Source organism: Phalacrocorax aristotelis, chromosome 23 (assembly GCF_949628215.1).
Source record: "Phalacrocorax aristotelis chromosome 23, bGulAri2.1, whole genome shotgun sequence".
Taxonomy (NCBI): domain Eukaryota; kingdom Metazoa; phylum Chordata; class Aves; order Suliformes; family Phalacrocoracidae; genus Phalacrocorax; species Phalacrocorax aristotelis.
In genome coordinates, this window is record NC_134298.1 from 848,819 (window position 1) to 873,431 (window position 24,613).

Here is a 24,613-nt window from a genome sequence, read left to right on the forward strand (position 1 = left end):
TGCCGTGCCAGCTCATCACTACAACACCGCTCCCTGTGTAGGAGCTGCGGATGATCATAGATCGCTCCCCTTGTTATCCTGAACAGCAGGTTCGTTCAACCCGGTGTGCAAAACGCCAAACGACACACAGGGCGGCGGTATTTTATTCAAGTCACTTTTGTGCAAGGATTGGTGCTAGGTGGTAACCCACAAAGCTAGCACACCGCACCGAGAAACTGCTAGGCATTTATACAGTTAAAAATGTCAATCGCAGCTAATATTCACACGCCTCAGCTAATAATGGGTTAATTTCTTTCTCCCTTTGATGTAACAGTACAGCTCACTTTAATGTACTGCACCTGCTCATAGGTTAAGGGACTTACTAGGAGCGGGGGTGGTTCCTGGCCTGTGGGCCTGATTTTCAGTATAATCACAAGGAGAGTTCCCCTGCCGGGCCCTTTGTTTTAGTTCTTATCTACATCCCAATTAGTTGTTCTCCTTGACTACAGAGGTTATCAGCCTGTTCTCAGCATCTTCTGAGGTGGGATGTTTGCTTTGGTCAGTGTCTCAGCTCTCCTCAAGGATATAGTCGTAAAACAAGTGCTTCTCTATCTCTCAGTTTCTGTCTCCGGCCCTCAACCTCTGTTTTGCCAGACTCCCATAGTTCCTCGGTATGGCTTTAGCAGGCAGTGCCAAACATTCCATTCTCTTAGGGATTTCACCCTCAGGAGCCTGTAAGGAGATCAGGGGGTTGGAAGCCTTCACTTGTGTGTTGGTCTCTTCACTTATTGGCTGCAAATGTGGAGAAACCTGGAGGATTTGGCAACTGTGGCTGTTCTGTGTGCTTTGCTCTGCCCTTCAGGCACAGCCTTTGCACTTGAACTGGCTGAACACCTGGATGAACCCGATGACTTGACTCAAATCCAGTGTCAGTATTTACTTATTGAAAAGAGCAACAAACCCCAGAAATTCCTGTCAAAGGCCCTCTAGGGGCCCCTGGGTAGGGCTGGTCAGTGCTTAAACTTCCTCCTTAGGAACTGGTTTGCAGGAATTCACTAACAGTGAGTGTGAGGGGCTGAGAACAAGCCCCTGGCATCCTGGTTGCCAGCAGGCTCTGCCCTACAGCCACCTTCAGCCATCTCCACAGGCACGGACACCGGCCCCTTTCAGAAAGAGGATCTTGCCCTGCAGAGCTCAGGGTGCAATGGGGAAACAGCACTGCCAGGAGAGAGCTGAGGGCCCCTTCCGCCAAGCTCAGCCATGCACAGGCACATCCCCTCCCTCCCCTGGCTTGTGGCACAGCCAAGGAAGCTCCCTGCACCACGGTGTCTTGCACAGCACAGAGGTACAAGGCACTGTCAGAGACCTCGACTTCCTCCAGCTCCAGGAGGCTGTATTTCTCTGTGGTGTTCAGCGATGTGGTGAGGCGGCCGTTTGGCTTGGAGCCTGATCTTGCCTGATACGAGACCAGCTGGGGAGCTTGGCCTTTCCTCTGCTGGTACCACAGCAAGGCATTAAAGTAGGATGTCTGGTATGTGCAGGTTGTTTGGAAGGTGCCTCTCTGCTTTACTGTGACTTGTCCTTCTTGCTGGGTGACGGTGGTCTGCCCCATGGTGCCTGGAAGAAAGGTGAAGGTCAGCAGCTCTGCTGTGGGAAAGGCTATGGGTAGCAACCCAGGAGTGGATGCAAAGCCCTGGTGGAGGAGGTTCCCTGTCCCTTGCCCTGCAGGAAAACCCTGAGGCCTGAGTACAGCCATGTGGAGAGTAGCTTTGGGCAGGAGATCAGAGCTCTCATCCCGGCATGGACCCTGAGGAGAGCTGTGCTGTGTCCCTGCTCCTCCTGCCTGGTCTCTGACTGCCCAGAGGACCAGGGAACTGCCTGTCATGCCTGATCATTGCATGTTTGCACCAGCACCCCTCCAGCAGGTTGAGGGGCCCATGGAGCTAAGATAAAAAGATTCATCCTTCTTCCCCATCGCTCTCACATCTGAGGGCTCCGAGCTCCCTCGGTAGAAAGAGGGATCCCAGGCTGAGTTGACAACCAGGAGAAAACCGGAGGCCATGACAAGCAGCAAAGAGCCACAGCCAGGTGACACATTTAACATCCCTGTGGCAGCTTTGGCAGGATCTGCTAATTTGTGTTGGAATGGGAGAAACCTGAGGCTGCAGAGGCAGGTGGATGAGAAAAAGAGAGGCAGAGAGAGATGGACTGAAGGGGAAAGAAAAGAAGGAGCAGGGGTCTGAGGTATCTTCTCTCTCATCTCTTCTCCTGTCCTTGCCAACAGTAAGACCATCTCAAAACAACTGGTGCAAAACTACAAATGCGAGGTGACATTTCCCAGTCTTTTCCTCTTATTCAAGAGAATTTCCATGCATGGACCTGATAAGGCTGGTGAGAGTTTCCACAAGGAAGGAGGAAGTATTCATTTATGAAAAGGCAGGACTTACCCAGCAGCTGCCCCAGAAAGGCAATCAGGATGAGGTATCGGAGCTGCATGCTGAGACCGACTTGCCTGTTTGTTGAGTGAGAGAGTGTCACAAAGGCACCTCCCAGCCCCGAGATAACAGAGCTGCTGGTAACGACTCTGTTGGGGGAGCAAAGGAAGAAGCGGGGAAGAGAAATGGCCTGGTCTTCCTGTGCCTGAAATGCTCCTTCTGGCTTTGTCCCTCCTCCAGCAGCAACACCTGTGGCTCCCTCAGCCAAGGGCATTCTCAGCACTTCCACAACAGGGGGGCCCTGGCCACTCTGCCCACACGTACAGGAAGATGAGCATTTATGCACTTCTACTGAGAGGAGAAAGAGCTCACATTAAAGAGCTCAACATTAAAACACCCTGGCTAACCTCAGGACCACTTCCCTGGGAGTCTCTCCTTCCTTCACTCTTGTGCCTCTGCTCACAACATGTCCTGGACAATGTCCAGAGAGCTTTTCAGTGCCTCCCAGGATGGACACTGTACACCATCTCTGGGAGTCCTGTGTCATTGCTCCCTCAGTGTCACAGTGAAAAGGGGTTTCCTGGTGTTCAGACAGAGCTTCCTTTAATTCACTTTGTGCCCTGTGCCGCTATTCCTGCCACGGGCATCAGGGAGAAGAGCCTGGCTCTGCCTTCTTCACAGCCTCCTTACAGGTATTTACGTGGAAACTGGAGCCCACAGCAGGTCTGTGCCTGCCAGGAGACAGACTAGAGGACCCTAACAATGTCCGTGGGATGCGAGGTTTAAAGTCCCTGCAGCAGCATTGACAGGATCTCCTAATTTTGAATGGAAAGGAGAAATATGGGACCACAGAGACAGCTGAGATCTCCCACGGTGACAGGAGGTGGCTCACAAGAGAGACTTAGGGAGAAATGGAGCATTATTCTTCATCTGGCTGGGAACAATGCCCCTCCCCCAAGACATAAGAAAGAGGGGATGAACCCTGCTGTGCAGCTGCCAGGGGCTCTCGCTGAAGCTTACCCTCCAAGGGGCTCCTGAGGTGGATCTGTCTTCTTGGACTCCACAGCAGACATAAGACATCTACACCAACATTAGGACTTTGGCATTGCAAATGAGAGGAGAAACAGAGGCGCAGCCCTCAACGTGCAAGCATTCTTGCTGAGCCCAGGGCCACATCCCTGGGAGCCTCTCCTTCCTTCGTGCTTCCTTCGTCTCTTCTCTCACCTTCCCTTACACATTGTCTGGCTTGGCTGTACCTGCTTGTTTATGCACCCAGGTACTTTATTAGTTTAGAATTCATTATGCTTCCCTGCAGCAGCTAACAAGCCTTAATATTCCCAGACAGCATTCGGGGAATCTGAACTAAAGATAGATTTATTCAGTTCCCCAAGGCTATGCTGCAGGTATAGGGACTGAAATTAGCGTTACTTGCCTTGGTGTTTTCTGATTCTATATAATCCAAAGGATTTCCATCACCAAAGCTTCCAAGACTGTCTCCAAATGTGGTCTAAACGTGATTAATAAATACACACAGTATTATGGAAGTTCCTGGGGAGTTTGGGGTTGAAGTTGTCTTTCTTCTGGTGCAAATTCAAGGTCAGTCTCCTTAAAAAAACCTTTCAGTGTTGGGGCACTGGAGGGGCCTCCTTTACAGGAGACATGACACCATGCGTATCTATCCGCATGTCTCCTTTTGCCACTGGTGGAACGGTCTAAACTCTTTTCCACTCTTAGCGACAACACTCTGTTCCAGTGGCGGCGCGCGGTACCTGTGGGTGACGCGGTACCTGCGCGTTAGAATCCGCGCAGGCACTAACGCTGTGACACCGTCAGCTTCCGCTGCCCCAAGCACGGGGCCGGCGGGCGGAGCGGCAGCGCCCCCTGGCGGGCCCGCCCGGGGCCGTCCCCCCGCCCCCGCCCCACACGCCCGGCCCCGCCCGCGCCGGTTCGTGCCCGGCCGCAGCCCCGGCTCCTCTCCCCGTGTCTCCCACGGCGCAGTAATACACCGCCGCGTCCCCGCGCCGGGGCCGGGCGAGCCGCAGGACGCTGGACCGGCGGTCTGGGGCCACCCACAGCCGCCCCGCGGGGTCCCGCAGCTCTTTGGCCTCTTTAAAAGTGAGCGCGATGAATGCGGGGGCTCGGCCCGGGAGCTGACGGTACCAGTGGATAGAGTCGGCGGTCTGTATGTTGGGGTGTGAGCAGGTGATGTTGATGCCGGTGTCCTCGGTGGTCTCTGCCGACGGCTTCTGCTGCACCTGGGCTCTGCCAGCAGCCACTGCCAAGAAAAGAGAAGGAAAGGACAAGGGTTGTCAAAGATCGCCCAGCTCCAATGGCTCTTTTCTCAGAGAAATCATTGGAAGGAGCAACAGGGAGACAGTACCAGTCCGGAATGGATGGGGACATATGACCATGATCCAGGTGTGGGTGTGTGGAGCGAGCGAAATCCTCTAGGACAGAATTTGAAATAGAGGCATGGAGACACAGTATGCAAGTCAGGCGCAAGTCACATGGATGGATGGATATATGGAAGGATGGTGAGGGGGAGAGGGGACAGGAGAGGTGGGTGTGTTACACTGAAGGACGGAGGGCTGAATCCAGAGCAATAAAATGCTGAATTCACAGGGAGGCCAGAGGATGTATGGAATAACGGCGCAGTGCAGGGAAACAGCCCTGAACCTACAGATATGAAGGAGGCAGAGCAATAGATGAGAGAGGGGTCTCAGAGAATAGGATGAGAGGACAGAGATGGTAGGTTCATGGAGAGAGGGGTGAAAAAATGGGTGGATGGAGGAAGGGAGGAGGATTAGACAGGGAGAGGGGTTGTTACAGTGAAGGACAGAAGGCTGTATTCTGGGCAAGCAATTCGAAGAATAGGAAAGGGGACTTGGAGGCTTTGGAAAGGGGAACGAAGAGGTGGCAGAGAGGTAGGGAGTGGGAAGAGTTGGCGCTGGGCGCCCTGGGGAAGAGCCCGGGCACCGCCCCGGCCCCCACCCACCGCCGCCAGCCCCGCGCACCCAGGAGCACGGCGGCCAGCCCCGCCAGCCCTGCGCCCCGGCACCGCCGCATCCCGCCGCTCCGCCGCCCGCGCCTCGCTGCGCCCCGCCAGCCCCGGCTCTCTGCTCCGGCCGCGCCGCCTCCTCTCCCCCTCCTCTTCTCTCCTCGTCCCCTCCGCCGCCGCCAGCTCCGCCCCGGGGCTGCGCCCTGCGCCGGCGCCGCTCGGGGTCTCGCCCGGCCCCGCAGCGCTCAGTGGCTCTGCACGGGCAGAGGTTTCTCTCCTGGGAAATGGACTCTCCCCGTCCTCCTGGTGAGCAAGGACTCCCCCGCAACAATAACCCCGCACAGCGCCAGGCACGGCCTGGGGGAGCTGCAGGGCCCTGAGCCAGGAGATGGACCAGCTTCCCAGAGCTGCCTCCGAGCTCAGGGGCTGGCAACACCAGCCACTGATTTCCTGCGCATGGCAGTGAGGAGGCTGAGAGCCTGCCTTCAGCTGCCTCTCTGCAGTCCCAGCACACTGCCTAGAAGTTGTGTCTAGGCAAAGCGGCTGTGACTTGACTTCTACCAGCACTGCTGCATTCCTGCCCTAGAAATTCTGGGGCCTTTCATCCCAGCACTCACAAGAAACCTTCAGTGGGGAATGGGCATGCTCTATACCTGGCAATGAAAAGGCAGCAGTGTTGGAAATCACAGCATAGCCCATATCATTAGCTGTGACAGTCTGCATTGAAGATGAGCTTGTCAGGAGATTGTTACCTCTGCAAAGGGTGCCTGTGTTCCTGCGGCAATGAAGGGCAGGTATAAAAGCCAGAGCAAGTCCCCGCTCTCTCATCCACTTCTCTTGCCTCCTTCTCCTTGGGAACAGGTGAGTCCTGAGCCCCTTCTTCTCCTCTTCCAAAGTGAAATCTCTCCTTGATGGACACTTGAGCTGCTACTGGCTCTGGCCTGTGCTCAGGCTTTGGAGCATCATGCCACGGGAGAGAGAAGTGGGGAGGAAGCCTGCTAGAGAGAGGCTGGGACATGTCAGAGGGGGCATTGGTTTACAAGTTAGGAGAGGGTGTCCGTGGGCAAGGCTGTCATTTGTAGGGGAAGGAATACTGTGTGGTTTCTGGCACCGCTTTCAGGTCCTCGCACAGTAGTACCTTGCCTCTTTTGTGACAGGGAAATAAGCTGCACCTCACCCATCCCTGTGCTCTGCTTCCTCCCTGCCTTGTCTGCCAGGTGCACCTCCAGCCCAGAGACATGTCCTGCTACAGCCAGTGCCTGCCATGCCGGCCCTGCGGCCCGACCCCGCTGGCCAACAGCTGCAATGAGCCCTGTGTCAGGCAGTGCCAGAACTCCACTGTCGTCATTGAGCCCCCGGCTGTGGTGGTGACCCTGCCCGGCCCCATCCTCAGCTCCTTCCCACAGAGCACCGTGGTGGGCTCGTCCACCTCCGCTGCTGTTGGCAGCATCCTGAGCTGTGATGGAGTGCCCATCTCCTCCGGGGGCTTTGACCTCTCCTGCATTACCAGCCGCTACTGTGGCAGAAGGTGCCCTCCCTGCTAAAGATGCTGGGAAAGCCCCAGGGAGACAGCCTGAGGAACTCAGAATATGGTGCTGGGCAGAGAATTGCTCTCCTGGATTGTGTTTTCAGCACATCTCAGTGACATTGCCTTTGCCTCCCTTTACTTTGTTGGCTTTGGTTCCCCTTGGCAGCAAGGGCCCACAAAAGCCAGCCTGGTGGGGACCATCTGTCTCCTCTCCGTCTATGGGGCAGGCAGAAAGACTTTGTGAAGGGACTTCTCCATGGCCAGCGACCGCACACTCTCGGCTGCCTCTGGGGCTCCCTGCATCGCTGTCCTCCACTCAGAGTGACTTTGCTTCCCTCTCTGGACTCATTAAAGTTGTGCCACATTCAAGCCTGGCCTCCATGTGGTCCTTCCCTCTGTGGACACTCTCCAAGCTGCCAAAGCAGAGGGGTGTTGTTCTGTGGTGGAAAGGGGTGAGGGCACAAGGACACCCTTGTTCCTTCAGAGAGGATTGGGAGGTTGGGACATGCCGCAGTGGCTCCACTTTTGGGCACCATCCCTTGGTCCTGAGGAAGACATTTCTGGCTGCTTTGCTGCCGGTGACCATCAGGCCTTGCCCTGCTGTGTCTCTGCCCACAAATGCCCAGCAAGGCAGGAGGCCCTGAGGGCTCAGAAGCCCCATGAGCCCCCTGAGGAAGGGCATTTGTCTTGCTATGGCCAGAGCTGTGCTGGGTTGGCAGGAGGTGGGTGTGGGGCTCCCGAAGATGATTGGCTTTGCAGAATGAGAGGAGTGGTAAAGCAGGGAACAGCCTTTAGGCTGGCCCACAGCTGCTACTCCACCTTCCTCTCCTCTCCCCCACCGATCATGGGGCCATGCCTGGCAGGCATGAGCATCAGCAGAGGGGAAATTCGCCCATGCCACTGAGTATGTTGAGGCTGGAGAATGGAGGTAAGCCTGTGGGAGCTGAGGGTAGTCAGCACAGAAATGGGGATGGTGAAATGATGTATTTCTGAGGGAGATCAAATTGCTCTGATACAGAGCAGGCAGGAGAATGTGAAGATCAGCAAGGATGAGGGTACCGGGTGCACTTCCCATGAAAGCTGCATGTGAGCCTCAAAGCTCTTGACTGCTTCATTGGTCCCCCCAGAGAGTTTGTTCTGAGGAATTGGCTGCCATTCTGGGGGTAGAGGATATTTTTCCATGTAAATTTCATGCCTTGTGATCACTGGAAATGTCACCTGGCAGCCACTGAAATCTCATATTGTAATTCCTTCATGTAAAATCAGATGTTGTGACAAAAGCATACGAGCGGAAGAACAGAAATCCCCATGTCAATATCGTCCATCAGGAGGGAATTATGGTCATTGTCATGTTTTTATGTGGGACAGAGTTAGTTTTCTTCACTGTAGCTGGTACAGTGCTGTGCTTGGGACTTAGTGTGAAAATAATGTTGATAACACACTGATGTTTTGGTTGTTGCTGGGTAGTGCTTGTACTAGTCAAGGACTTTTCCAGCTTCCCCTGCTCTGCCGGGTGCACAAGAAGCTGTGAGGGGAGGGGGCACAGCTGAGAGAGCAGATTCAAACTGGCCAAAGGGCTATTCCATATCACGTAACATCATGGCCAGTATGTTATCTGGGAGGGGCTGGCCATGGGAGGGAGGCAGCCGTTGCGGCTCAGGGACGGGCAGCATCGGTTGGCAGGTGGTGAGTGATTATATTGTTTGTGGTTTTGATTTTTTCCCTTTTTCCCTTTTCCTTTTTATTATATTATCATTACTGTTGTTATCATAATCATTATTATTATCATTATTGTTTTATTTTAATTATTAAACTGTTCTTACCTCAAACCACAACTTGATTTTTTTTTTTTTTTTTTTTTTTGCTTTTCCTCTTCTGATTCTCTTCCACGTCCCACAAGGGTGCGGGGGACTGAGCGAGCAGCTGCGTGGTGGTTAGTTGCCGGCTGGGGCTGAACCGTGACAGATGTACGAGCAGATAATGCCTTCTGATGGCTGAAAGACAAGGGAATATATGGAGAATTGCAAGGATGATACAGATGAAGAAAACCAACTTGAAAATCAGAGTGCTGCTTTGAATGTTGGGGATGGGCACCAGAAAGCCAAGGGTCTCAATGAGCATTGTGTCACCTCAGGCCAGGCTCAGCAGAGCCCAGCATCACAGTAGAAATGGTCAGTGTTGTTCCTGGAGCAGAGAAGACACTGCAGCAGCAGCAGAGACACCTGGGAGATGATGACCACAAAACTCGGTAGCCATGCTCACAAGCATAGAAAGAAGCAGAGGATCTTTGTCGTGTAATACAGCTGTTTGGGGATGGCAATGTAGCAGTCGAAGGACATCACTGAGAAGGTCAGAAACTCAGTGGTACCCAGGAATAACCGGGGAAATAACTGTGCCAGGCAGCAGGAAACACAGACGGTTGTCCTACTGACAAGGAGAATCTCCAGTGTTTTGGGGACAATGGTGAGGGTGTTGTGGATCTCCAAGAAGGAGACCTTGCCGAGGAAGAAATACGTCAGGATCCTCAGGGACTGATCACTCCCTGCAGTGAAAAAGATGAGGCCATTCCCATCCGAGTGACGAGATACATGGAAAAGGTAAGGACAAACAGGACCATGTGCCACCTGGGATGAGCTACCAAGTTGATCAGGGGAGTGGAGGATCACCCTTATGAGGAAAGGCTGAGAGGCTTGTGTTTGTTCAGCCTGGAGAAGAGAAGACTGAGGTGGGGTTCTCATCAATACTTATAAATATCGAAAGGGTGGGTGTCGGAACGATGGGACTGGACTCTTTTCAGTAGTGCCCAATGACAGGACAAGGGGCAATGGGCACAGGCTGGAACACGGGAAGTTCCACTTAAATATGAGAAAAAAACCTCCTTTCCTGTGAGGGTGATGAGCAGTAGAACAGGCTGCCCAGAGACATGGTGGATCCTCCTTCTCTGGAGACATTCAATACCCCTGCCTGGATGTGCTCCTGTGCCCCCTGCTCTGGGTGTGCTTGCTCAAGAAAGGGGGTTGGACAAGATGATCTCCAGAGGTCCCTGCCAACCCCTAACATTCTGTGATTCTGTGTTCCTGTGATTCTGCATACCCCACTCCCAAAGGCTTTCACAATCACAACAGCCAGGTGGAAAGTCTGATCAAAACACAGCTCTCTCTTACTTTGTTGGAGAGTTCTGACCCAGTGCTGACCACAGGTGATCATCAGAGCAAGTTGGGAGGGGCGGGGGAGGGAGGGAGGGAGGGAGGGAGGGAGGGAAAAAGAAAGACATGGCATATCCTCACACCGAAAAGCCCTGGGGTGACCAGCCAAAGATTGCAGGGCTGGGAGCAGCTGGGCCCCTTCTAGTCAATACAGCCACAGGCAACCCCACTAGTGCACCCCAGGCCAGCAGCATTTGCCCGCGCTGCACCCATCCGGCACTTGAGCTGGTTCTTCCACCAGCACTGTGGCATTCCTGCCCTGGAAATCCTGGGGCCTCTCGATCCCAGCACTCAGAAGAAGCCTCCGTGAGGGAAGGGGCATGGCATAAGCCGGGAAATGAAAAGGCAGCTTTGGGAAAACAACCACCCAGACCATGTCATTACCTGGGAGGTTTTCCGTCCATCATGAACACCTTAGAAAATTGGCACTTCCGTAGAAGCTACGTCTGGGCCTGGAGCTGGTCAGGGCCACCATAAAAGGCAGCCCAACTCCTCGCTCTCTCATCCACTTCTCTTGCCTCCTTCTCCTTGGAAAGCAGGTGAGTCTGAAGCCCTTTCCTCAGGTGCTTTTTCTGTGTATGCAGATGTGTGCTCCTCCATCCTATGCTGGGTCGCGGTGCTGCTTGAGATGGGGAAGAACGGTGGTGGTCTGACTCAGAGAGTGTCTGGAACTTGGTAGAGGGGGCTTTTCTTTTAAGAGGCAGGCAGCAGCCTCGTTGGCCCTGGCAACACTTTGCAGTACCACGTCTGCATAAGGCCAAGAAACCCTTTTGCCTCACTGCCCAGTTCCTACCTCCTGGCTCAGCAGGTGCCTTTCACTTTGGTGATGGACTCATGCCAGACTGCTCCTCACATGTACCTGTGCTTTGATTCTTCTCTGGTCTATCTCTCAGGTGCATCTCTGGACCCAAGACATGTCCTGCTATAGCCAGTGCCTGCCATGCCGGCCCTGCGGCCCGACCCCGCTGGCCAACAGCTGCAATGAGCCCTGTGTCAGGCAGTGCCAGAACTCCACTGTCGTCATTGAGCCCCCGGCTGTGGTGGTGACCCTGCCCGGCCCCATCCTCAGCTCCTTCCCACAGAGCACCGTGGTGGGCTCGTCCACCTCCGCTGCTGTTGGCAGCATCCTGAGCTGTGATGGAGTGCCCATCTCCTCCGGGGGCTTTGACCTCTCCTGCATTACCAGCCGCTACTGTGGCAGAAGGTGCCCCCCCTGCTAAAGCCACGGGTGACAGCCTGGACAAGGATTGCCCAGAACCCAAAAGCTCTTGCTAAACTGAGGACAGAGCTCCTGGCCATTGATTTCAGAGAGGCTGAACGTCCAGTGCTCCCACCCAAAAGGAGGGCAGCTGGAGCCCTCTCAAACATGGCCACACTCTAAATCTCCTGCCTTCCACTCCCTCCCATCTTTTTCTTGTCTTCTGAGCTAAAACTCCCAGAGCCAACCTGGGGCATCTGCTGACCCCTCTCCCTCTGTGGGACAGGCAGATGGATGCCCTGCGGAATCTTCACCATGGGCAATGGGAACAGACTTTCAGCAGCCGCTGGTGCTCTCCCTGCACTGGCAGCATCCTCTAGAATTGAACCCGTTTCCCCTTCAGGGTCATTAAAGTTTTCTGCATCCCAGCCTCTGCCTCCACATAATCCTTTCCTTGGTGGATGTTGTCTCGTGTTGCCAAGGATGGAAGGCATTGCCTTTGTTGGCAGGGGGAGAAGGTGAGGGCACAAGTGGACTCTTCATCCTTCCCAGCAGAATGGGAGGGTGGGACAGATGGCAGTGGGGTCCTTCCAGTCACTGTCTCTTGGAGCTGAGGATGACATACTCAGATCCTCCACAGCCAGTGGAGATCAAGCCTTGCATTCTGGCATCTCTGCTCAGATATGGCCCCTTGGCCTCGGATCATGTCCTGCAGGAGGGAAACTGACCACTGCTATCCCCCAGTGAGGAGCCCAGTGCTGCTGGAGGCTCTGAGAGGTCAGCGGATGACAAGCCTGTAAAGAGGGGAATTCTACCTATACATCCTATACATCCTATACAACCTCCACCTCCCAGACAGTTGCCTTCACAGGGCTGAGGTGCCTCCCAGGCTGATGATGAAATCAGCCTGGCCAGGCCACACACCAGGGCCCTCACGCCCCTCACACACCCCCAGATCCCACCACACAGGGTACCCCAAGGGCAGCAGCCAGTGCCCAACCTCCCACTGCTGCTCTGTCATGCCTGGCCTTCCCCCAGCCACGAGGCAGCTTTCCCCAAGGCCAGCCCTTCTCCTGGCAGGGCCTGTTGCCCACCTCTGCCTGGTGGTCTGCTCCCCCACTGAGATCTTGGATCGAGCTGTACAGCCTGCTCCCACTGCAGAAGAAATGAGGCGGGGCTGGGGGAAGGCCGCGAGGTATGGCATGGGGAGGGTTCCAAGGGTGGGCAGAGTGCGCTGGGGACAGCAGGTCCTCCGGATCCCAGCACATGGCCACGCAGCAACTGGAGGGTCCACAGGGTAGTTCTGAGTCTTTTCCAAAATTGTTGTAATCATAGCTAATCCCAGGAAGGATGATTGCCGCATGGCACATAATTTATGTTTTCCATCTTTGAACTCTGACCTCTTGAGGGACACACCCTGGAGCAGGCATTCTAGGAGACAGGCCTGCAGGAAACCCTGAAGAAGCAGCATGCAGCAGGAAAATGCAGAAAGCAAAGAGGAGCAGCAAGGAAGCACTGCACAAAGAGCCCCAACGTCCTTCATTGCGCATCACCTCGCCAGAGCCTTTGTGCAGAATGACCAGGTAACCCATGGTGGAGTCAAGGGAACCTGAGGCACTTTCACCACTTCCTCCATCCTCTCAGGCCACTGACAGGGGACCCTCCTGCAAGATCATGGCCTGCAGATCTCTGGCTGCACTGAGGAAATAGTGCTGAGGGTCCTTTCCCTTGAGTTCAGCCTTGCACAGACACACCCCCTCCCCTCCCTCCCCTGGCTTGTTGCACAGCCAAGGAAGCTCCCTGCACCACCGTGTCACGCACAGCACAGATGGACAAGGCACTGTCAGAGACCTCAACTTCCTCCAGCCACAGAAGGCTGTATTTCCCCGTGGTGTTCAGCGATGTGGTGAGACGGCCACTGTGCTTGGAGCCAGCTACTGCCTCATACGAGATATTCTGTGGGGCTTGGCCGTTCCTCTGCTGGTACAAGGGCAGAGCATCAAAACTGGAGACTTAGTAGGTGGGGATTGTTTGGAAGGTGTCTCTCTGCTTTACCATTCCTTAGGTGAAGGGTATAAAGGGGATAGGCCTGTGCCTGGTGACCAACCGCTCTGACACATCCTCCTGTGAAACATCTTGGGAGTCTCTCCTTCCCTGATGCCTGCGTCTTCTATCTCTCCATCCTCAAGCCTTGGCTGGGGTGGCCTCTCCTGGCTCCTGCATGGTGTCTAGCCCCAAGCTCCTGTCAGCACACCCCAAGGCTGCAGCTCTCACAAACACAATGGTCAATGCACCCAAACCCTCCAGACACCAACTGCCCCACTCAGCACCCCCAGCACGGTGGCCTTTCTCCCTCTATCTCCAAAAGCTATCTCAGGAACCAACAAAGGAAGTTTCCTGCCACACTGCCCATCCCATCTCATAAAACGGCTTCTGAAACGCTTGTTGTGGGGAAAAACCCACACTCAAACCCAGGCAAGCAGTCCTTCCACTTGGCCATAACCCTTCCACTCTCAGTTTCCTCAGAACCAGTGGAATCTGCATTTGTCCTCTCCTTACTCCTAGCCTTTAAGAAACAAACCTGCCACACTACTTTTACTCTTTGCATAGCATAGTGTAGGTTGGACAAGACCTCTGCAAATCACCCATTCCAAGTCCCGCCTCAGAGCTGGTCTCATTAGATGAGGCTGGTCAGGGCTGTCTCTGTCAAGTCTTGAAATTTTCCAAGGCCGGAGCCTGCACAACATCTGTGGACAGTGCATTCCAGTACTTGACAATTTTCAGGGTCAAAAAAATATTTAAAATAAAGGGAGCTTCTAATATCTAAATGGTATTTCCCAGGTTCCAAATTGTGCCTGTTGCCTCTCGTCCTACCACTGTGCACCTTTGGGAAGAGCCTGGCTCCATCTTTTCCTCACCCTCACAGCACATAACTGTAGACACCCATAAGGTCTGCCTTGAGCCTTGTTCTCCTGTCTCAGTGTGTCATGTCCTCAAGCTCCCCTGACTGCCTTGGGGGCTTCTGCTGGAATCTCTCCCACGAGCCCCACTTCCTATAAGCTACCAAAGTCTGATCCACGCACCTGAACAGTCTGATATTGCAGGCTCCAGGTTCAGGCAGTTCCTAGATGCAATGCAAGAAAGGGTTTTTTTCCTTCCTTGTGCTAATTTCACCAGGGAATCAATCACAGGAGCTCTCACGTCGCCTGCCAAGAGCCTTTCCCTCCAGCGACTACCATCCGTGGATACTGAGGGAAGCAGAGGAGCAATTCAGGCAGGTAGGCTACTTCTGCTGAGTATCCACTCCTGTGTCCCAAGTGCCTGGGCTTGGACTTGGCTGAAAAAGTCACACCCATATATGTCCCAAGAGCTTTCCTCACTGGCAGAGAGGCTGGGGAGGCACAGACACAGCCTAACCACAACACACCGCATGTTGTTGCCCTCTGCTTTGCAGACAGGCTCCATCCAACCCTTCAAGTACCCAAATGGACAACCCCTAGCTGCTAGTGCTGCCCTGGGCTTCAGGACACCACCACTGAGGTGCTGTCTGGAAACCCCTCCAAGGAAAGCCTGGAGAAGGGATCCATTGCCAGTTCAAGACAGGGACCTCTGCCATTGCAGACACCAGGTTTCCCTCTCTGCTTCTGAAGCCCAAGAACATGGACTTTGAACAGCTGAGTGAGCTGCTCGAGCCATGCAGGCTTCCTGGGAACCAGCTGGACAAAGAACTGACCAGTCAGGGGATGGCTCTCGTCTTCAGCAGACCTCAGCCCTTCAAGCCCTTGGGCAGCCCTGCACTTCTCCTTCTGACTACCTCTGAGACATGGTCTTGGCAAACATGTCTCTACAAGGCGTACCCAAGCTTTCACCCTATCTCTGGGACAAAATAAGTAATACACAACGCATCACCAGGGATGGGCTGGAGCTTGCAAGGCTTGCAAAGTGGAGAACGCCCGGAGATGCAGCAATGGCGATGGTCTCTAGCTTTGATTTTTGTCTCTCATACATGGACTTTGGAGGTGAACGGGCTGAATTTCAAAAAAGGCCCTGCAGCTTGGACCCCAATGCACCTTCTCTCCTCCTGTAGTGAAATCACAATCAATTGAACAGCTTTTGTCGAACCCACAAAGGCCCCAAAGCCCTCTGCTGTCCTTAAATCCACCAGGGATGGCTGGTGCCTATTTACCTTCATAGCACTGAGCTTTCAAGGACTTGCTTAAAGTTGTCAGGGGCACAGAGGCAGAGAGCTGGCCAGCGGAGCCCTGGTTCTGAGAGTGTGTGCGGAGGCTTGGCTTGCTCGTGTGCCTGGGCATCCGTCTGTGCCTGTGGGTGCATTTGTGCCTGTGTGCTCGCATTGGTACGTTCATTTGCAAATGCACCCGTGAGGGTGAGTGTCTGCCAGTGCGTGTGTGTGTGACCAAGTGCACTTCAGTGTGTGCATGTGCATATGTTTGTACACATGCACATTTTTGCAGGTGAGCAAGTAAGTGTGTGTGTGTTGTCAGTGTGCCTGTGCGTGTCGGTGTACGGGCATCTGTGTCTGCAGACGAGCACATATATATCTGTGTTTGTACACGAGCTTGCATATATATCTGCCTGCAAGTATGAGTGTGCAAGTGCATATAAGCATGTGTGAACTCTCACGTGATGGCAAGTATTGGGGTGAATGTGTGTGCAGGCGCAGGGGTTCCAGTGTAACTGGGGGTTCATTCACGTGTGTTTTCTGCCCTTGAGAGTGTCAACAGCTCCTCCCATTTTTGAGTCATCAGCAAACTTAATTGGCATTCCTTCCAGTCCTGCATCCAAGTCATTAATGAAGAGACTAAAGAGTACCGGCCACAAGATGGATCCCTGCAGAACCCCGCTAGTGACTGGCCACCAGCCCGATGTAACCCCATTTACTATGACCCTGTGAGCCCAACCTGTCAGCCAGTTGCTCACCCACTGCATTACGTGTTTATCCAGCTCTATGCTGGACAGTTTGTCCAGGAGGAGACTGTGAGAGACAGTATCAAAAGCTTTACTGAAATCCAAAAAGCTTACATCTTTCTTACATCTTACTTTCCCCTCGTGAACCCATGCTGGCTGGGACCAATGACTGCGTTGTCTTTGCAGTGTTTTTCAGTAATTCCCAGAATAACCTTCTCCATAAATTTGCCAGGCAGAGAAGTGAGACTGATGCGCCTTATCGTTGCCGGGGTCCTCCCTGTCGCCTTTCTTGAAGACTGGGACAACACTTGCCAGCTTCCAGTCAGCTGGGACCTCCCCAGGTTTCCAAGAGCAAAAATCAGTGAGAGAGTTCTTGCTATGACATCAGCCAGCTTTTTAAATACCCTCGGACGAAGCCCATCAGGCCCTGTCAAGTCATAGGGATCTAGCTGGAGCAGCAAGTCCTGCGCAAGTTCAGGGTTGATTGGGAGATTATCACTCCCACAGTCATGGTTCTCAGTGCAGGTGTTTGTGTTTGTGCAGGTACACAGGTGTGCTTCCACTCTTATATGTGTACAAGCGCCCATGTGCATTTGCGTACATGCATGCTTGTGACCACAAACACCTTTGTGACCCTGGGGATGGGCACGTGTGTGCACCCTGTGTGTGTGGGTGTGAGCATTTTTTGACGTGCATCTGCGTGTCCGTGGCTGTGCAATTCCTTCCATTCACTGGTGATGTCAAGAGGTGAGAACAAGAGTCCAACCAAAACTTGTTGTGAAACTCTGGGCTGGCTCAGACATCCCATGGGGGCGAGTTGCGGTGAATGTCCAGGTTTGCCCAGGGCTGCTGCACCATCTGTGCTGGATGTTATCTGGGAAACAGCCCCTGTGCTTGCAGTCGTGTTTGCTAGGAAGCAGGAGTGCTGACACGTGGGAACTGGACCCTCTCCTTCTTCCAGCCCAGCCCAGGAGGCAGGTCCAAAAGAAGAAGAGGTGGGAAAAGGCTAAAACCCCTCCGTCAGCAGAGGAGGATGTCATGGTTCAGCCTCAGCTGGCAACTGAACACCACGCAGCCGCTCGCTCACATCCCCCCCCCCACCCCTGTGGGATGGGGAAGAGAATCGGACGAGCAAAAGAACTTGTGGGTTGAGATAAGCACAGTTTCATGATTACAATAAAATGATGATGATAAATGATTATGATAATAATGACAATAATGTTAATATAATAAAAGGGAAAAGGAAGGAAAGGGAAAACAGAAAAAAAACGCAGAAACACGAACGATACAGCCGCTCACCACCCGCCGACCGACGCTGCCCGTCCCCGAGCCGCGATTGCTCCCTCCCTCCCCCGGCCAGCCCCTCCCAGGTAGCATACTGGGCATGACGTTACATGGTATGGAATATCCCTTTGGTCAGTTTGAATCCGCTCTCTTAGCTGTGCCCCCTCCCCTCCCAGCTTCTTGTGCACCCAGCAGAGCATGGGAGGCTGGACATGTCCTTGACTAGTATAAGCGCTACCCAGCAACAGCCTAAACATCTGTGTGTTATCTCAACAGGATTTTTTTTCCCTGCTAATTTCAAAGCACAGCACTATACCAGCTAGAGTGAAGAAAATTAACTCTGTCCCAGCTGAAACCATGACAGAGGAGAAAGTGGAAGCCCACCTGGAGAGTCTGCACCAGGGCTGAGTCTGCACGGCTACGTTCTTAGCCTGGGACAGCTGAGCGGCCATGGCATCTGGAGGTGGTAGGCATCCCAGTCCCAGAGCTCAGGGGCTGGAACGAGTGTCCCCCGACTTCATGGGGATAGCAAAGACCAGGATGAGAGCCTCCCTCCGGGTGCCTCTGCGCAGCCCAGAGCCTGAGGCCTTTGCGAGGTGAGTGTGGAGAAATGGACTCGTGGGTGTGTTGGGGCCAGGGAGGGAAGAGGTAGGGAGGAGAGAAGGGAGGGAGGGAGCGAGAAGGGTGTGACATGACCCAATGGATGGGAGCCTGGGAGTGTGGGGCTGAGGACTGCAGGGCTAGAAGCAGCTGAGCCCCTCCTAGCAAACAGGGACACAAGGCACCCCACCAGAGTGACTCGGCCTCACATTGTTTGCCTGCACAGGAACCCTCTGGCACTTGGTTTGCATCTGCTGCCCACACTCATGTGTTTCTGTCCTGGAAATCCTTGGGCTCATCATCCCAGCACTCCATGAATGAAGCAGCATGGTAGAAAGGTTAAAATTAAAAGGTAGCACTGCAGGAAATCAAAACACGGCCTGCGTCATTAGCTGGGACACTTTGATTAAGGGATGAGCACGGAGAAGATTATTACCTCCACAAAGGATGCCGGTGGACCTCGGCAAGTGCAGAACCCTTGTGAAAGCAAGTACAACTCCTTGCTCCTTCATCCACTTCTCTTGCCTCCTCCTGCATTGAGGACCACATGAGGGAAGCTCCTTCTCCACCCTTTGCTCCAGGATGAGGCCTTGCCTCAAAGGCCGTCTCAGCTGGTACCCTCTCCGCCATGCTGTTGGGCTTGCAGCTCCTTCTTATGGGACATTGCAAGGGGAAGAGCGCTTGGCTTGGAGAGACGTGAGGGACTGGCTGAGGCGGCCCCTGCACTACAGGGACTCTCCCAAGCGGTCACTGAGCAAGCTGTTGATCTAGGCTGATCAGAGTGGAGGCAAAAGAGGGGCCTTCACATCTCGCAGAGGAAGGGGAGTGTGGGACACATTGCCTCGAGGCCCTTTCCAACACTATTCCTGGGAACTGTGGAAGGCAGCTCCAGAGCCAGTGACCTGCCTTGCTTTGTCTCTCCCTAGAAATGCCCTCCTGAGCATGTCCTGAGGTTGGGGAGCCTGGTCACTGGTGTCCTCAAGGGAGCAGCCTGGGGACTGCAGCAGGCCAGGGGGAGGTTCACGGTGTCCTCCTGGGGACGGATGTTCCTCCTGCTCTGCATGGAGCTGTGCTGGGAGGCAGCTCGGCAGAAGATGACCTTGAAGGCTGGCACAGTTGCTGTGCAGAGGGAGAGGGAAGCAGGAGAGAGGGACGGCAGGAAGAGAGGCTGGGGCTGCTGCCTGAGGGTCCCAAGGGTGGCCAGAAGCTTTCCAAATTACTGCTTTTACCCACAGAGGGGTTGGAGAGGATCTTCCCCCTGTGGAAGGGGACCTGTGGAACTGCTGCAGGAAGGTGATGGGCCCACTGAAACACCCCTGCCCAAGGCTGTGCTCAGGGATTGGTTTGGCAGCAGAGACATGACCCACTCTCTGACCCTGCACATCTTCAAACTCCTCACAAGCAAAGCCCAAGAGGGGAGGCAGGAAAAGCTACTGAGAGGGGAGGCAACTAGTTCAACGCAGACACGTGAACTGAAATGCTGGTATGCTGATACAAAGTCTCCTTTTCCTCTCAGCGGCTATTAGGGTTTGGGTTTTTGTTTTGTTTTGTTTTTCTTTTGTAGAGAATGTATTTACCGGCAAATAAACTTGGGAGGAACTTTATGAATTCAAGGTCAGTCCTCTGTGCAGACCTCAGCATTTTCAGCCTGCAGGAAGCTGGACTGGTAGGAGACATAGAGTCCTCCTCTGCTGCGGCATTGCTTCTTGCATAGGAGCTGGGGGGGCTGGTTCCAGACCCCCATGTCTCCCTGAAGGAGATCACAAAGACCACCAGGGAGGTTGTCATGCATTCTTTGTTTCTACCAGTGGGGTAGATGAGACACCTGCTGATATGAGTCTCGAGACAAAAGACACCTGGTTGCTGCTGGGGAGGGTGAATGTGCCTGCGGATCTTAACAGTGGTCAAGATGAACAAATCGCGAATATGTAAATGCAATGGCTGGTGTCTGTGCAGCTTGTACCTTACCAGCCAGCAGAGCGCTCCGTGCATGCTTACATCCCTGACAATAACACTGCACCTTCATGTAGAGTGCCATGGGAACATTTAAGACCCTGCCTGCATAAACTGATGTCTGAAATGGACAGGAAACGTTATGTCACGGAGGGCAGAGTTACCTCAAGCCTGAGCACATCAAACTACCACACAGAATACAGCTGTGAGAGCACAGCCCCGTTTCTCATGCCCACCTTCAGCATTTGCTGTGAAGGGGAAATTAAAATGGTAAGTGCTCAGCAATGGTAATTTGTGACCAAGAAATGATCTCTCATGGAGGTCAAGAAGGCCCAACTTCATAAGAGGTTAAAGTGGCTGCAGCAGGAAAGCCAGAGACAGGACTGCCTGTAAGGGGGTGCAGTTTCCCTGGGTGATGAGATAAGAAAGAGCTGCAGCACTGTCTTGTAGCAATCCTGGAGTGTGATGCTCAGTGGCCACCTTTGGGCAGCAGAGCTGGTGCTGGAGGATAGACCCAATGTCAGGCTGAGGCATCCCATGGAACTGCTCACAGGACTGCTGCTGCTGCCAGTGTATGTAAGGAAGTGGCTCCTGACACACCTTTGCACACTCCTTGTAGAACTGCTTATGGTCGTAGGAGTCTGTCCAATCTAGTGTTCATTACTTATCTTTTTCAATTATTTAAGCAAAGATGTGTGTTTAATTCACCTCAAGGGGTAACGTAAAACTTGCCCTGCAGCAGCCTGCTGCAAGTCTGGCTTGTCCCAGACACACAGTCCCCTGCTGCCGTGCCAGCTCATCACTACAACACCGCTCCCTGTGTAGGAGCTGCGGATGATCATAGATCGCTCCCCTTGTTATCCTGAAAAGCAGGTTCGTTCAACCCGGTGTGCAAAACGCCAAACGACACACAGGGCGGCGGTATTTTATTCAAGTCACTTTTGTGCAAGGATTGGTGCTAGGTGGTAACCCACAAAGCTAGCACACCGCACCGAGAAACTGCTAGGCATTTATACAGTTAAATATGTCAATCACAGCTAATATTCACACGCCTCAGCTAATAATGGGTTAATTTCTTTCTCCCTTTGATGTAACAGTACAGCTCACTTTAATGTACTGCACCTGCTCATAGGTTAAGGGACTTACTAGGAGCGGGGGTGGTTCCTGGCCTGTGGGCCTGATTTTCAGTATAATCACAAGGAGAGTTCCCCTGCCGGGCCCTTTGTTTTAGTTCTTATCTACATCCCAATTAGTTGTTCTCCTTGACTACAGAAGTTATCAGCCTGTTCTCAGCATCTTCTGAGGTGGGATGTTTGCTTTGGTCAGTGTCTCAGCTCTCCTCAAGGATATAATCGTAAAACAAGTGCTTCTCTGTCTCTCAGTTTCTGTCTCCGGCCCTCAACCTCTGTTTTGCCAGGCTCCCATAGTTCCTCGGTATGGCTTTAGCAGGCAGTGCCAAACATTCCATTCTCTTAGGGATTTCACCCTCAGGAGCCTGTAAGGAGATCAGGGGGTTGGAAGCCTTCACTTGTGTGTTGGTCTCTTCACTTATTGGCTGCAAATGTGGAGAAACCTGGAGGATTTGGCAACTGTGGCTGTTCTGTGTGCTTTGCTCTGCCCTTCAGGCACAGCCTTTGCACTTGAACTGGCTGAACACCTGGATGAACCCGATGACTTGACTCAAATCCAGTGTCAGTATTTACTTATTGAAAAGAGCAACAAACCCCAGAAATTCCTGTCAAAGGCCCTCTAGGGGCCCCTGGGTAGGGCTGGTCAGTGCTTAAACTTCCTCCTTAGGAACTGGTTTGCAGGAATTCACTAACACTGAGTGTGAGGGGCTGAGAACAAGCCCCTGGCATCCTGGTTGCCAGCAGGCTCTGCCCTACAGCCACCTTCAGCCATCTCCACAGGCACGGACACCGGCCCCTTTCAGAAAGAGGATCTTGCCCTGCAGAGCTCAGGGTGCAATGGGGAAACAGCACTGCCAGGAGAGAGCTGAGGGCCCCTTCCGCCAAGCTCAGCCGTGCACAGGCACATCCCCTCCCTCCCCTGGCTTGTGGCACAGCCAAGGAAGCTCCCTGCACCACGGTGTCTTGCACAGCACAGAGGTACAAGGCACTGTCAGAGACCTCGACTTCCTCCAGCTCCAGGAGGCTGTATTTCTCTGTGGTGTTCAGCGATGTGGTGAGGCGGCCGTTTGGCTTGGAGCCTGATCTTGCCTGATACGAGACCAGCTGGGGAGCTTGGCCTTTCCTCTGCTGGTACCACAGCAAGGCATAAAAGTAGGATGTCTGGTATGTGCAGGTTGTTTGGAAGGTGCCTCTCTGCTTTACTGTGACTTGTCCTTCTTGCTGGGTGACGGTGGTCTGCCCCATGGTGCCTGGAAGAAAGGTGAAGGTCAGCAGCTCTGCTGTGGGAAAGGCTATGGGTAGCAACCCAGGAGTGGATGCAAAGCCCTGGTGGAGGAGGTTCCCTGTCCCTTGCCCTGCAGGAAAACCCTGAGGCCTGAGTACAGCCATGTGGAGAGTAGCTTTGGGCAGGAGATCAGAGCTCTCATCCCGGCATGGACCCTGAGGAGAGCTGTGCTGTGTCCCTGCTCCTCCTGCCTGGTCTCTGACTGCCCAGAGGACCAGGGAACTGCCTGTCATGCCTGATCATTGCATGCTTGCACCAGCACCCCTCCAGCAGGTTGAGGGGCCCATGGAGCTAAGATAAAAAGATTCATCCTTCTTCCCCATCCCTCTCACATCTGAGGGCTCCGAGCTCCCTCGGTAGAAAGAGGGATCCCAGGCTGAGTTGACAACCAGGAGAAAACTGGAGGCCATGACAAGCAGCAAAGAGCCACAGCCAGGTGACACATTTAACATCCCTGTGGCAGCTTTGGCAGGATCTGCTAATTTGTGTTGGAATGGGAGAAACCTGAGGCTGCAGAGGCAGGTGGATGAGAAAAAGAGAGGCAGAGAGAGATGGACTGAAGGGGAAAGAAAAGAAGGAGCAGGGGTCTGAGGTATCTTCTCTCTCATCTCTTCTCCTGTCCTTGCCAACAGTAAGACCATCTCAAAACAACTGGTGCAAAACTACAAATGCGAGGTGACATTTCCCAGTCTTTTCCTCTTATTCAAGAGAATTTCCATGCATGGACCTGATAAGGCTGGTGAGAGTTTCCACAAGGAAGGAGGAAGTATTCATTTATGAAAAGGCAGGACTTACCCAGCAGCTGCCCCAGAAAGGCAATCAGGATGAGGTATCGGAGCTGCATGCTGAGACCGACTTGCCTGTTTGTTGAGTGAGAGAGTGTCACAAAGGCACCTCCCAGCCCCGAGATAACAGAGCTGCTGGTAACGACTCTGTTGGGGGAGCAAAGGAAGAAGCGGGGAAGAGAAATGGCCTGGTCTTCCTGTGCCTGAAATGCTCCTTCTGGCTTTGTCCCTCCTCCAGCAGCAACACCTGTGGCTCCCTCAGCCAAGGGCATTCTCAGCACTTCCACAACAGGGGGGCCCTGGCCACTCTGCCCACACGTACAGGAAGATGAGCATTTATGCACTTCTACTGAGAGGAGAAAGAGCTCACATTAAAGAGCTCAACATTAAAACACCCTGGCTAACCTCAGGACCACTTCCCTGGGAGTCTCTCCTTCCTTCACTCTTGTGCCTCTGCTCACAACATGTCCTGGACAATGTCCAGAGAGCTTTTCAGTGCCTCCCAGGATGGACACTGTACACCATCTCTGGGAGTCCTGTGTCATTGCTCCCTCAGTGTCACAGTGAAAAGGGGTTTCCTGGTGTTCAGACAGAGCTTCCTTTAATTCACTTTGTGCCCTGTGCCGCTATTCCTGCCACGGGCATCAGGGAGAAGAGCCTGGCTCTGCCTTCTTCACAGCCTCCTTACAGGTATTTACGTGGAAACTGGAGCCCACAGCAGGTCTGTGCCTGCCAGGAGACAGACTAGAGGACCCTAACAATGTCCGTGGGATGTGAAGTTTAAAGTCCCTGTAGCAGCATTGACAGGATCTCCTAATTTTGAATGGAAAGGAGAAATATGGGACCACAGAGACAGCTGAGATCTCCCACGGTGACAGGAGGTGGCTCACAAGAGAGACTTAGGGAGAAATGGAGCATTATTCTTCATCTGGCTGGGAACAATGCCCCTCCCCCAAGACATAAGAAAGAGGGGATGAACCCTGCTGTGCAGCTGCCAGGGGCTCTCGCTGAAGCTTACCCTCCAAGGGGCTCCTGAGGTGGATCTGTCTTCTTGGACTCCACAGCAGACATAAGACATCTACACCAACATTAGGACTTTGGCATTGCAAATGAGAGGAGAAACAGAGGCGCAGCCCTCAACGTGCAAGCATTCTTGCTGAGCCCAGGGCCACACCCCTGGGAGCCTCTCCTTCCTTCGTGCTTGTGTCTCTTCTCTCACCTTCCCTTACACATTGTCTGGCTTGGCTGTACCTGCTTGTTTATGCATCCAGGTACTTTATTAGTTTAGAATTCATTATGCTTC

At 53.5% G+C, this 24,613-nt stretch overlaps 3 protein-coding genes across 4 annotated transcripts in view; 2 read left to right on the forward strand and 1 right to left on the reverse strand.

Annotated features, from left to right (window-relative positions):
- LOC142068101 (T cell receptor alpha chain MC.7.G5-like) overlaps positions 1-24,613 on the reverse strand; it is a 532,408-nt gene that overhangs the window by 300,087 nt on the left and 207,708 nt on the right. The window lies entirely within an intron of this gene.
- On the forward strand, positions 1,645-6,956 carry LOC142068106 (feather keratin Cos1-1/Cos1-3/Cos2-1-like). Of its 2 annotated transcripts, none has more exons than XM_075117351.1 (2): positions 1,645-1,675; positions 6,649-6,956. In XM_075117351.1, exons 1-2 carry the CDS (start codon positions 1,663-1,665, stop codon positions 6,954-6,956), a joined length of 321 nt encoding a protein of 106 aa, XP_074973452.1. In that variant the 5' UTR covers positions 1,645-1,662. The 2 variants fall into 2 exon arrangements, with proteins under 2 accessions (XP_074973452.1, XP_074973451.1); XM_075117350.1 differs by lacking the exon at positions 1,645-1,675 and adding an exon at positions 6,196-6,273 and having other exon boundaries at positions 6,642-6,956.
- On the forward strand, positions 11,061-11,366 carry LOC142068109 (feather keratin Cos1-1/Cos1-3/Cos2-1-like). Its single transcript, XM_075117356.1, has one exon. It carries the CDS (start codon positions 11,061-11,063, stop codon positions 11,364-11,366), a length of 306 nt encoding a protein of 101 aa, XP_074973457.1.